Below are 13,091 nucleotides of genomic sequence, written 5' to 3'. Positions count from 1 at the left end.
ATAATGGGGTTTACACTGGGGACACCAACATCTTGGTGTTGATTTTCCCCTCAGAGGGGAGAGAGGGTGCTGTGTTGCTGAATCCGCAAGGCAGCTGCTTCCTTCTCCAGCAGGCAAACCATGTGCTTCCCCCAAGACAGACCATAGATGGCAGCAACAACTTGCTCTCAGTCCTCAGAGCAACCACAGCAGCTGGAAGCCACGATGACAAAGGGGACAAGCTGCAGTTCAGTGGTGCTGATTTTCTGGGTCCAAAAATGAAATAACTGCTCCCAGAAATGCCTCGGCACGTACCGTCACAGTGGGTGTACTTCACACTGCTGGAGCACTGCAGGTTGTTGATGGGCAGGGTCCAGGTCTGGGCTTGACGAAGCTGTGTCCTCTCTACCCACATAAAAGCCTGTTCTGTTTCAGCCCCCAGGTGCACATTAAGTGAGAAAAGATAACTGGGCCCCAGGGCATCCTTTCCTTCTGCCATCACACAGAGCATCACCCAACCACAAGGCCAGGCGTTGAGAATGAAGGAGATGGCTCAACTAGATTTAGCTGCAAGCTTGGTTCTGTTTTTCCCTCGGTCTTTTCACAGCAATCCCCTCTTTCTCACCAGCTTTCCTCTCTTAGCAGCTGCTCTAATTGAACGATCGTTTAGAAAGGTTCAGCTGGAGGGTGCCAGGCCCAAGCTGCCGGGCTGCATGTGTCAGGCCAACCCAGAGCACAGCCCATGGGTGACATACTGGAGAACCAGGTAGCTCCTGAAGGAATTCTGGGGCAAAGCACTAACATCTCAGGTTTTCTGGACCTATTTACTTTTGTTTTGTACAGAATAGGGTACTCAATCTTTTTGGTTTTTTGAAAGAATAAATTTTCGTTTCCTGAAAACTGCATGATCACAATGACAGAGATGTCCACAGGGCAGGGAGCTGGGAAGAAAAGAAGCTTTAGAGGCCAGCAGAGCCCCTAATGCTGGCTGGGTCATTTCCCCCTTGGGCAGCAGAACCACCAGAGATCACGGGTGGGGGTGGTGGTGGTGAGGAAAACATGGTAGCCAGGAGCCTGGAAGCTGTAGGATAAAGGGAAACCTCTACTACCATTAGGAAGCTCCTGCTCTGCATCTTACTCTTATTACACAGCTAACAGAAACGAGATTGTCAGAGAGAACTTCTAACTATAGGGTGTGGCCTGGACATGTGGCTCAGGGGTGGGGGAGATCTGACTGCTGCAGATGAAACGGAAGGAAACAGTGGGATGTACTAGTCCCACGACATCCCAGCTTTATGGAATATGAAGAATCCAGGGTTGTTATCTACCAGACTTGTGATCTCTGATTTGCCCTCTCCTATCAGACTTTGGAGAGGATGTGCTGGCTCTCCAGTGGAAAACAAATGACCTCTGTCAGGCCGTGGTTGGGCATAAGATAGCACAGGGAGTCCAGATCTTTCTGACTGAGGAGAAAAGTGCCAGAAGACGCAGATCAGGATCTCTGCAGGTTTAGTCAGAGAACCCACAGTGCCTCCTGACCTCCGAAAATCAGGGCCTGCCATGAAGTGTGGATACCTTCATCAACTCTAAATTCCAAAGAACAGCTTTGGAGGAAATGCAAGCAGCACAATGTTTGTCTACTTAAATAGAAAATCTTGGGAAAAATTTAATTAGCTTCTTTAGATCAATCTGAACCCATTAATTAAAAGGATTTGAGGCTGTTGCTTAATGGACTTGAATGTGACCTAGGTTTAATTATATCTGAACAACAATATGAACCATCTCTTCTGCCCTGTGGGCACCAGAATATCTCAGTACACATAAAATAAAAACTTTATTAACTCTCCCAAAGCCTCATATGTTGAGAATGAAGCCTAAGCAAATACAACATAATTTCCTGGCAATGAGTTTTTCTGTCACACAATTAGGATTGTAGGAAATACATTACTTGGAAACAGCAAAATAACAGTTTTTTGTCACTTCAGTCAATAAGCAATTTTTTTCTTGCTTCCTGTGTGCTTATTACCTGTGATATTACAATGGAGCAGATGTATTAAGGTCAAATAGCACATCTGAGGTTTGAATGAAAACACAACAGGCGGAGAGAGTTCATCACCACCAAACAGCACTGTGTAAACTTCCTTGAACTTATGGTCTTGCCACACAATGGCACCTTAACCACATTGAATTGCTTTCCCCCTAATCTCCTGCTATTCTGCCTACTTACCGATTTCCTTAGCAAGGAGGCAAGAGACACTGCAAGAATGTACATAAGTGCCAAGGCTTAACTCTGCTGGAGAAAACTGGCCATATTTTATTTATACTTCACCTTGCCTTCAGAAGCCCAGAATCTAATGAGGATATTCCAGATGACAAAATATCTCCATGGCTGCAACTCCAGCTCCATCAATGAGTATTTCTACACAGAGGGATTGTGGGATCTAGGATTAAATTTCTGAACTAATGCTAAGCAGAGAGAACAGATGAAGCACCATACGTTTTCTTCACAGTATAGGATTGGGACGTTCCTACACATTCACAAAGGGTCCAGTAAAACCACTCAGATTTTTCCCACTCTGTGAAAGAAGAAACAATTGTTTTAAACTGCTAAGTGGAGTACTTAAAGAATCTTTTAAACATGGATAAAGGGGGTTCTTATCCATGGGCTTGGTCAGTTTCACTCTTGATGGGGAACATTGAGGATAATCATAAATAGGAAACACACACACAACACATACTTTTCTGGCCAGTTTTAATTAGCGAAGTTGGCATGGTGACTCTAGAGGGAAACTGAGCAATCAATCACCCCCGGTTCACCAAATGAATTGATGAATCCATTATTTGCACAAAGTGCCCAGAACAATGTGGTAATCAACAGCGCAGGTTCTGGAGACAGATTAGGCTTCAAGGGCTGGCTCCATCATTTCCCAGGTCAGTAACTGTGACACACTGCTAGGTGCTTCTGTCTATGGATTATTTAAGGCCCATTTATAATCTATTCTATTTATAGGACCTTAGTCCGGGTAACAAGCTTGCTAAACCTCAGTCTTTTCATGTGTAAAATGGGTAAAACAATAGTGCTTTATTTCATGGGGTTGCTGTGAGGATTACATGAGATAGTACATGGAAAGGACTCATTCCAAGTCTTGGCACTTAGTAAGTGCCGGATAATCAGTCACTCAAGTTCAAATCCATATGCAACTTCACACAGCTGCATATCATGGCCTTGTATCATTTAGACGGAGTTTAGGTGTGCAGGACTTATGTTTGTGGGTTTTTACAAGATGTTCAGCACCTGCATGTATATTTATGAGTTCTCATTATTTCATAAAGTATCTGCACTAAAAAAGGGGGAGGGATATTCATCAGAAGAGAGAGATAAGAGATGATATGGTTTACAGTGACTGCCACATAAGCCAGTCCCACGAGTCACATGCTATTGCTAAGCTTTGCTTATTTATTTTTATACAATGACTGGGAATCATTATATTAATGTTTCTGGTAATAGGCATCCCTTTTATATCTTAAAAATAACCCAGACAAGGGGCTGGGTATGAAGAAAACAATTTTTCCAAAATGTGATGCTTTCATGTAGCCCAAAGGGTCATTCTCTGGCCATCTGCCTTCTTTCAGGTACCTGATGCTTAAGGAAGGGATAAACAGTGGCCAGACTCTCTTCCATCCAGGCTGGCTCTATCCTCCCAAGGGCTCCACAAGCCCCTGACTCATGTGACCTGAAGACTCTCTAGGGAAGAGCTGGAAGGTCCACGGAGGCCAAGAATAGAAGACTCACCAAGCATGTTTACATGCCCAAAGCAGACTTTTGTCAGAGTCTGCTGCTAAACCAAAGACTATTTCCTGAAGACCAGCTGGCTGATTATGCCCAGCTACCTAACTACCGTTTCAGAAACAAAAACCCAAACCACAAACAACAGCATCAGGATAAAAAGTTCCTGAGTTTCGGTCATTTGAAAGCCCCAATATAAAATCAAATGCATTACAATTCACACTGTAAATTTATCAACTTGGAGATAGGGGAGTAAAAGAGTTATTTGCATAAATTTAAACCTGTAGATGCTGAACATGTTTAGTTGGGCCAGCCTCAAGTGCTCACCATTAAAAGTCCACTCAGGCATCATCTCCTGGGAGGACCCTTTCCTGACCACGCCTCTCTCCCCCAAATTCCACACCAGGACAACCCCTCAGCCGCCAACACGGAGGCAGCAAAACAGGCTTATTTACGACTGGAGCCTCAGTGGCTGCTTCATTAAAATGGTACCATTTATAACAGTACCAAGATCATTGGATTTTTGTGATGCAAAGAGAGAATACACAGAAAGGGCTTAGCATGGGGCCTAGTACATGGCAGAGGGGAGAGATAATGGCTGTTACTGTTATGGTAAATCCCATAGGCAGGTGCATCGCAATAGCATGGAGGTGTTAAACTGTGACTGACAGTGGCTCCTGTCCTCTGAATGGGACTGCCCAATTCACTACATTGATTTCACAAGTCACAGAACCACATTTTACACAACTGAACTGTTGGCCCCACTCAGCGTGACAGTGAAGTTTTATGCTGGTATCATTATTTCATATTATGACTAGTTCTACCTGTGTACTTTCCACATTGTTACAGTTACCTGCTTTCTTCCTCCAGCATACCTGTATGCTCCTTGTGGGCAAAACTGCTTGAGTCATCACTGTCTCTAGAATGGCTAGACTAAGGCCTAGAATATATCTAGTACTTAATATTATACTTACTTGCTGGATGAAACAGTAAAAGAATAAATACTATGAGACTGGATCTTTCCAGCAATCAAGTGTCTCTGTGTACAGAGGTTGAACGTGTTACATTTATTTGAGGGTAGGGATGCACTTTTGCTCTGAAAGTCAGACAGGTTACTGACTCATATCTCTGTACACTCTTCAGTCTATATACATGTGTAGATAAGGGGGAGGGAAGGAGGCATGGATGTGTTCGTACAATTTTTTCCCCATCTAGATGGCATGGGAATGACTTGAAGTATGCTCACTAGGATGAAACCTGCTTCAGTTGGCTGCCTGAGGGCAAATGGGAACCAGTATCTGTAATAGAAACAGAAGAAGGACTGCTCCTCCTAAGGAAGCAAGCTCTTGGGCTATCACTCACAGGGCCTGGAGGTGTAGGCAACATCACAGACAGGCAGGCATGGGGTATCAGAAGGGTAGTGTCCCTAGCTGGTGAGATCTAAGAGATCTAGGCGCAGGGTATACGAGAACAGGAAGAAATCTCAGAGATCCCAGATGGTCAATGTGTTTCATTTTGACTCCTTCTTTCATTCTTTATACAATCATCTAAATGCCTTTTAGAAGCCAGGTACTGTGAATGCACCTGTGGATAGAACGAGCGAAGGCCCTCTGCCCTCATGCAGCTGCATGACAGTCTGCTGCCTCAAGCCCTGGGTTTTTCAGACAGCCTTTTTTAAAGACAGGGTCTCCCTCTGTCACTCAGGCTGGAGTGCAGGTGTCCTTGGCTCACCACAACCTCAGCCTTCTGGACTCAAGTGACCCTCCCATTTCAGCTTCCTGAAAATCTAGAACTACAGGTAAATGCCACCACGCACAGCTATTTTTTTTTTTTTTTGGTATTTTTTGTAGAAATGGGGTTTTGCCATGTTGCCCAGGCTGGTCCTGAACTCCTAGGCTCAAGCGATTTGCCTGACTCAGCCTCTCCCAAAGTGCTAAGATTGCAGATGTGAGCTACTGCACCGCACCTGCCTTAGACAGGTTTTGTGAGCACATCCAAGCTCAGTAAGAAGAGACATAGTTGGTGGGGGGCAGGGTGGCACAGTCAGTCGTGAGGATACGAGGAGTCAGAGGGAGCACTGCATATTTGCCAGGCCTGCCCAGGTTCCTAGGTGAGTCCCACAGGTAAGCTGATAAGCTGACATGATGGGGAAACAGTACCGTCATGACCCAGCCAAGTCTTGGAGAGGTGAATGAGTGGAGGTCTGGGTACAGAAGGGGTACAGCGACAGTATGTGCAGAAGCCACAGCTTTGCCTGTTTTCTTCCCCACAACCAGAATTTGTTTTCAACTGTAGAAAGGACGGTACTGGTCCAGCTCACAAAGCACTCAGTAAGTCGCAGATGCAAATGCACTATTTAGTATCATATATGAAACAGGGAAGACTGAGGGAGGTGGACATGAAGAGGTTAAAACCAGGAAGATGAAGAAAGAAGCTACTTTAAAAGAGATGGAGATTTAAACCAAAAATAAAAACATGCCACCCTAGTGAGTCCCGATTTGCTGGCTTAAACTGCACTCCTGGGGTTTGCTGGACTGAATGACTCAGCTGTGGTCCTGAGATAAATAATTCATTCATCCAAATCTATACCCCACGTAGAAGGATCTGCTGGATTCCAACAACTTCCTGGCTCTTTTAGCCCCAGTATTAGTGTTACATTGAATTCCTTCCATCTTCACAGGTTCCCTGAAGCAAGAGGCTACTAATGATGCCTGCACCCCTAATGGCATGCCTGGACACAATTCTGCTGAGCAGAGGGTTTCCTAAGATTGGTGCAGAGATTCAAAGATGGCTTGTAAAGAAAAATAATGAGTCAGAAGCTGATCAAGCATCAATCATCTCTCTATGTCTCTAACTCTCTTGAGGAGGTCAGCCCCGCTTCTCTTGCCAGTAAGGAGTCCAAGAAGTGTGTGAATCCCATTCATGCTGCAGACATCTGCTTCTCGGCTGCTCCAGTTCCCCATTTCCAATGTGGTTTAGAATAAATCGCTTTTAAATTGCTCATAGACAGAGAGAAAGGAGTCAGAGACAGAAAGGGTTATAGATGCAAAGCCTGACTGGTCTTTCATGTCATTATTTCAAAGCCAAAGGTTCATTCATTTTGGAGCCTGTAGCTGTGTGCCGGGTGTGAGGGGAGTCTCAGCAATACGCTGCCCCATCCTTGTCACATTTGCCAAATGTCTGAGCCATGATTCCACTCAGAGTATTTTAATATACTCTACTCAAGGAGCAGGCAATAGGTAATGGGATCAGTGACATCCTCTACACCGGTCCCAGTTTTTCAAGGATGAACATATACCCCTCGTGCTCTTTAACTCAGGCTGCAATCCTTGCTCATTAGACAAACTTGGACATCTTGGCCTGGGCCTTCCCTGCCTCTTTTCTTGTCCTCCCCTGGACATCAGCGATCTCCGTTTTGGCCTATTTCCTAATCTCTGACAGGGTAATGGATGGTAGGTAAGTAAGGGTTCTTTCAAAATTTGCGAAGCTGAGAGAGACATTCATGAGGTTGGGTTAATAAAAGTGTGTGAGACAGTAATGACACGCTGCTGAAAACCAGCTCTGCCAAGTGTTTTTTAAAGGAGCTTGAGCTCTTTCCACAATCTGATGTGGAGAAAAGTAAAATGAGGCAAATGGCAAAAATAGCACTGCCATTAAAGGGCCCAGACATTCTGATGATTCTAAAATGTCGGCCTAAGACAGAAGGTGATAGAAAGCAAATAGTGAAAACCAGAGAACACACTTCACTCCTGGATGACAAAAAACAGTCATCAGACTACAGATGACCTTGGAAGGAAATAAAATCTTAAAACAAACCAGGTCTTTGGCCAATAAGCTAAAGAAATTGTCAAATCATTTTATTCGTGGCATCATACAAATGCCTTGGACATAGATAGGATCAAATGCACTTACAGATGGAGAAACTGAGGCAAAGAGGAGATATACATTCTTTTGGCTAGTGGGTGTCCACTAAGCGTTCTTAAGTTTGAGTGTTTATGACGACAGTACATCAAGGGGCTAGCAGAGCTTTAATTTGCAATTTAAAAAATCATGAGTTAGGGCCACCTCCAGGACTTGACCCCAGTTTACTGTGGGCAAGCCAAACTCTGTAGCCTATTTCCTCATGTTCAAAATAAAGTTAACAATAATACCTGCTCTATCTACCTCTTAATGCTGTTGTGAGAATCAAAGAGGATAGCATATGTGAATACACTTTTTATAAATGAAGTATCACATAATGATTGGACAATTGAGATTATGCCATAGAAGTCCACCTGCTCAACCTCTCTTTCCTACCTTGAACATGAAAACAAAGCGAGCCAGAGATGAGAGCTGAGAAATCCACTACTGACAGTAAGCTTCCTTGTGCTTAGGACATACCACGAGAGAGATCCATGTGCCTTCTTCACACTTGCATCCCTTGTACAACGCCTAGCACATTGCAGCTACTCAATAAATATTTGTGAAATTCATAAAAACTTATTAATAAACCTGAGGGAGTTTATCTAATACACTGAAATGCCAGCCAACCCTTCAAGGCCAAACTCTGGTTTCTTCACAAGTTCCTGAACTTCATTTGGTACTTCCATGGCAGCATTACAGAAAAAACCCAGACCACTGGGTGGACTTCCCTACAGTGTCAAAGCAACAGGTCATCATGCTACTGCTGAGCAAAATGATCCTCAAGGGCTTGCCCGGCTACCTCCACCACATGGTCTGAACTCTGCCTCCATCTGTGCCAATCAGACCCTCACATTCCCTCATCCAATTTTACCTCCACTATTTTTCAACACTTAGACTAGCTGGGTTGGCTTCTAGCTCTTTCCTGAATATGCCACCTCCACCTCCACCACCTGACTCTAACTCCTGTTTGGCCCACATGCCAGGTGTGTCTACACTCCATCCATCTTTCATCTCTTGCATCTCTCCTGATGCTTGCTCTGCTTCCCGAGCCCACAGGGACTTTGCCCTCATCTGAACTTCTTCACTGTCCAATGCGTACTTGGTGAACAAGGAGGTATGAGGAAAAGCTGGTTGGGAAACCCACTCCTTGAACAGTGATGACTGGGTTGGGGGAAGAGTTCAGCACCCCTGGCTTACTATGAAAGCTGCTGCTCTATTAGAAAGTCTGTCCTTCCAGGCAGGGCTTTACCTTTTCCATTTGCAGCCTTATCCTTAGCCCCTTGCTTGACACCTAACACTGAGTAGGTCCTTAGTAAATACGATTTTTGAATAAATCAATGAACAAAACTGTAGCAATCTCATTCCACAATTCACTTACTTTTCAGCTGCTATTGGTCTAGCAAACTGCTGCCCCAAAATAGCCACAAGAGTTTATTGCAGCATTGAAAAACAAGCATGAAATATTCTGATCCCATTTTCACAGCCAATGGCAATAACCTGAACACCACATCCCTGGTGAATTTTTACCTTGGTTTCTCGAAGAAGAAACTGCAGGTCCCGTCCACTGAGGATACCATGGTTTTTCACGTAACTGGGAATATTCTTTGTGCTGGAGCCATAAACAGTTGCATGCACTTCCATGTATGTGTGAATAATGTCCAAGTAGATCTTCTTATTCTAAAGAAGAAAACAAGCAGAAGACATTTCTCTTTGTCTTTCATTTGCATAACAACCTGTATCATGGACTAGAACTTCTAAGACTAGAGGCCACAGACAGAGAGTTCTTAATATGGAGATCACAGGAATTTGGCAATCAAACTGCTAAAATTTCTTTGAAAAGTAATCTGGCTGGACTTTGAGGACATAAACAGTCATATAGCCATTGTATAATTTTTTAAGAAGAAATACATTATATGGCAACATATTACTGAATACCAACTGTATAATTTTGCAAGAAGAAATACATTATATAGCCAACTGTTTTGAAATATCATCCTTGCTTTGTAAATTACCACAGACCTAACAGTTGATTTTGGCTCTTCCTACCTCTAGGAAAGGAAGTTTGGGGAAGGACAGCCCGGGGAAGGCAGTCAGTTGGACTGGAATATTTACCCAGAGATGCTAAGCTGTCCCAGAGGAATACAAACATTCCCCAGCTCTTGCCAATGTTTCTAGTGATGATTAACTCATGTTGTCAGAAGTGGATCCCACCTAATTTGGGATCATGGGAAGATGAGAGTTTCTCACAGCTGGAGAGATAATGAGAATACTCAGGTAGATAAAAGTAGAAAAAGAGAATAAATGTAAATTTTGATGAGCCCTGAAACATTCAAGAGTAATTTTACTTATACTATTAGAAGCACAACCAAACCCCTTTTCTTGTATTTGTAGGCACTGAATTTTGAGGCACGTTTTCGAAATCAAAACCACCTGTGAAGTGGAAGCAAGTTCACCTTTTTTACCTCTGTGTTTCCCTGTGACTAAACTGTACAAGCTGGGGTTTGTGGGTTTTTCTTTTCCTTTTTTTGGGAAATTTTCAAAAAGTCAAGTTCTGTAATGTTTTCCAGTTGTATAAAAGTGGGACAAGGTTTCCTCATTCTAAGCCTGTTTTCAGACACTCCAGGCAAATCTAATAATAGCTGGTTTTGTGACTTAAGACCACAAGGGACACAGGGGTGTGGTATTAGCAGCCACAGAGTGCAGGGAAGCCCGGAGGCAGGCTCTAAATGAAGCGATTCATGATCTGGTCTCTGCCATTCACTGCCCTGGTGATATTACAAAAGACCCTCAACTTCAGGAGAAACATTTCAAGTGATGTATCAAAAGTCTTCATGACTGGGAAAACTGCACAGTCCACATTCTTCATTTCATGAACCAGGATGACTTTGCTTGCAATGAGCAAGACCACCCTTGCCACCCTAATGTATGAATAAAATGAACAGTGGGACTGAAAGTTTAATTCCATGCCATGTCTGGTATGGCCACAAGATGCTGAATTCATTAACTTAGAAATGTATACTTTTAAATTAGTACAGAAGCTTACACCTACCTGGCATATGTTAGTTTGAAGGGTTCTAGGATATGGTTCTTGTGCTAGATGTATCTGGTAACTCCTGCCCCCACCCACAGCTCCTGTCAAGTAGGCAGGGGGCTCTGTGTACCCTGTCCCCACCGCTGGCTGCTGACCTGCCCAGGGTGTGTCTGACCTGAGGGGACCCACCCTAGGCTGGCCAGCAGCCCAGGAATGATGTAGCAGGCTCAGGAAGGCAAGGGGAGCCAACCAGATGCTCTCTTGGGAACTCAGAATCCTGTATACAGGGAGATTACTGCCAGATGGCCACTGGCTTTAGAGCAAAAAGGTCATTTGAGCGTTGGAGTCTGGGCAATTACGAGCCAGATAACAAGTTCTGAGGAAGCTGGTTGCCAGTTTTGGCGGGTGGGTTGGGAAAAGAACCAAGTAAAGGCTAAAGGAGAGGGGAAGACACAGACAGTCAGTCATAAGAGGGACCCAAGAGCGTGACTACAACCAAAACATCACCACTGCAAGCATGACACAGAGATAGAAAAAAAAGAGGAGTAGAAGGAGAATAAGGAGAAGGAAGGGGAGAGAAGAGAGTGGGAAAAGAAAGCAGAGAGACAGAGGAGAAAAAACTAGGTCCTGGAGCCACTCTGGTTCTTATTCCACCCACGGTGGTTCCCTATCCTAAATTCCCCAGGTCCCTCTGGATCCTTATAATAAACACAGCTCTTCCCAGACCCCACCCCATATTTTTACTTGAGTTTCCCTGTGTGGATTTCACTCATCTACAAGGAGGCATCATGGGACATCTTGCTGGCCTTAAAGCAGGAGATGGGCGGTGCAGGTGGGGACAGGCATGTCTCCTTTATGCAAAAGGAGGCATTTCGCCTAAAAAGCCAGTTGCCAACTAGTGAAGATGGGCCAAAGGCCCCTAGGCTATGTCTGTGGTGAGCTACAGGGCAGACCAGTAACTGGCCCATTTGGTTCCTGTCCTGGAGAAAAATATCCACTGTAGACAGACTCAAGATTAGGGTTCCCAGACTAAATGCCTGGGAAAGTAACAAGGTACTAGATTACATATGTACTGCCATTAAATCCCAGAAAAGGCTGGGGTTTCTTGAAGTATAACAAGGGGGCAAGTTCAGGCAAATATAAAGAGGTATATGTAAAGACTAATAAAGTGTATGAACTTACTAACTTTTAGGCATGGTAAAATCCAAAACTAGAGATTACCTTCAGAAAGGATTTACCAATTTCATAAACATGAAAATCCCAACAGCTGATTAGAGGAAAAAAAAAGTTTCAAGCCTAACTTTAGCCTTTGACATTGATGTAACAATTAGGTACTTCTACCTCAGGTCTCTTGTTACCACTTGTAAGAGTTCTGAGTAGAATCCTGGTGCAGATGAACCATGCTGCCTATTCCAGGTAAAGGTGCCCCAGAAGCCTCTCATACCAAACTCCCAGCCAAGTACCTACACCAGTTTTGCACCTGTGATTCTGTCCCCTTCAAGCTCCATGGACACACATGTCGAATTAGTCACACAGTCCTGTATATTCTGCCTCCATAATATCAAATTGGTCTCCTCTTCTCCAGGATGGAAGGGTCAGTTCTTGCCATCAAGGGGCTCAAAGGATCCCCTTCTGTCTTCATGGACACTCTTATCTTTTGTGTTTAAGATGCAGGATATTCAGGATTTTTAAAATTATAGGTGTCCTTGTCTGCCTTTCCCCTACACACGGGAAGGCTCAAAGTGGGGAGGGGGTTAGAGGTAAGAGACATTTTCCAGCATACACTCCCCCTTCCCTTCCCTTACTTTGGTCATCCAGGCCCAGGGTGAAGGTGACCATAGGTGACCACCATAGACCTGGATGTCCCACTGATCTAAGAACTGGATCGAGATCACTTCTTAGAAAGCTTTCCTTCTCCAACTTAAGAGACTAAGGTCAAAGAAAATTATCTGCTCTAAAAACTTTATCACCAACAGATCTCTGGAGATGCAGTCAAAAAGGGCCTGCACTGAGTATCATATCACAGCATGCAACCACCTCTGTCGCCCAAAGGCTCCAGCTGAGCAACCAGCAGCCCCCCGAATGCTTTTATTCTCTAGTTCAATTTAAATTCTCATTAAGAACAACTGATCTAACTGATTAAAATTTAAATCCACCTAAGCTCATTTGAGGGGAGGAGATGCAAAGGGAAGGAGAGTGCATGCTGGAGTCAATGAGCTGTGTTGTCAGTGTCTCTTCAGCTGTTTATGGTTGTAGCTGGAGGCAGGTACATGTTCAGAACCAGTCATAAGATATTCAGAGCTTGGAGAGAAAGCTTTAGAAAAACAATTCAATTTACGCAACACTCCTGTAAGTCCACAGCAGGGGGGAGTGGTAGAATGCAGAACTAGA

General features: G+C 44.1%; 1 protein-coding gene across 10 annotated transcripts in view; it reads right to left on the bottom strand.

Annotated features, from left to right (window-relative positions):
* Positions 1 to 13,091, bottom strand: part of MGAT5 (alpha-1,6-mannosylglycoprotein 6-beta-N-acetylglucosaminyltransferase) — a 327,811-nt gene that overhangs the window by 42,468 nt on the left and 272,252 nt on the right. For all 10 annotated transcript variants that reach the window (XM_031008588.2, XM_031008589.3, XM_019022285.4 and 7 more), the window contains one exon: positions 9,197 to 9,346. In XM_031008588.2, the coding sequence (XP_030864448.2) occupies positions 9,197 to 9,346 (150 nt within the window). The remainder of the gene's footprint in view (positions 1 to 9,196; positions 9,347 to 13,091) is intronic.

Source organism: Gorilla gorilla, chromosome 11, assembly GCF_029281585.2.
Source record: "Gorilla gorilla gorilla isolate KB3781 chromosome 11, NHGRI_mGorGor1-v2.1_pri, whole genome shotgun sequence".
NCBI lineage: Eukaryota > Metazoa > Chordata > Mammalia > Primates > Hominidae > Gorilla > Gorilla gorilla.
Note: the sequence above shows the minus strand (reverse complement) of the source record. Positions and strands in the feature narration are given on the sequence as shown.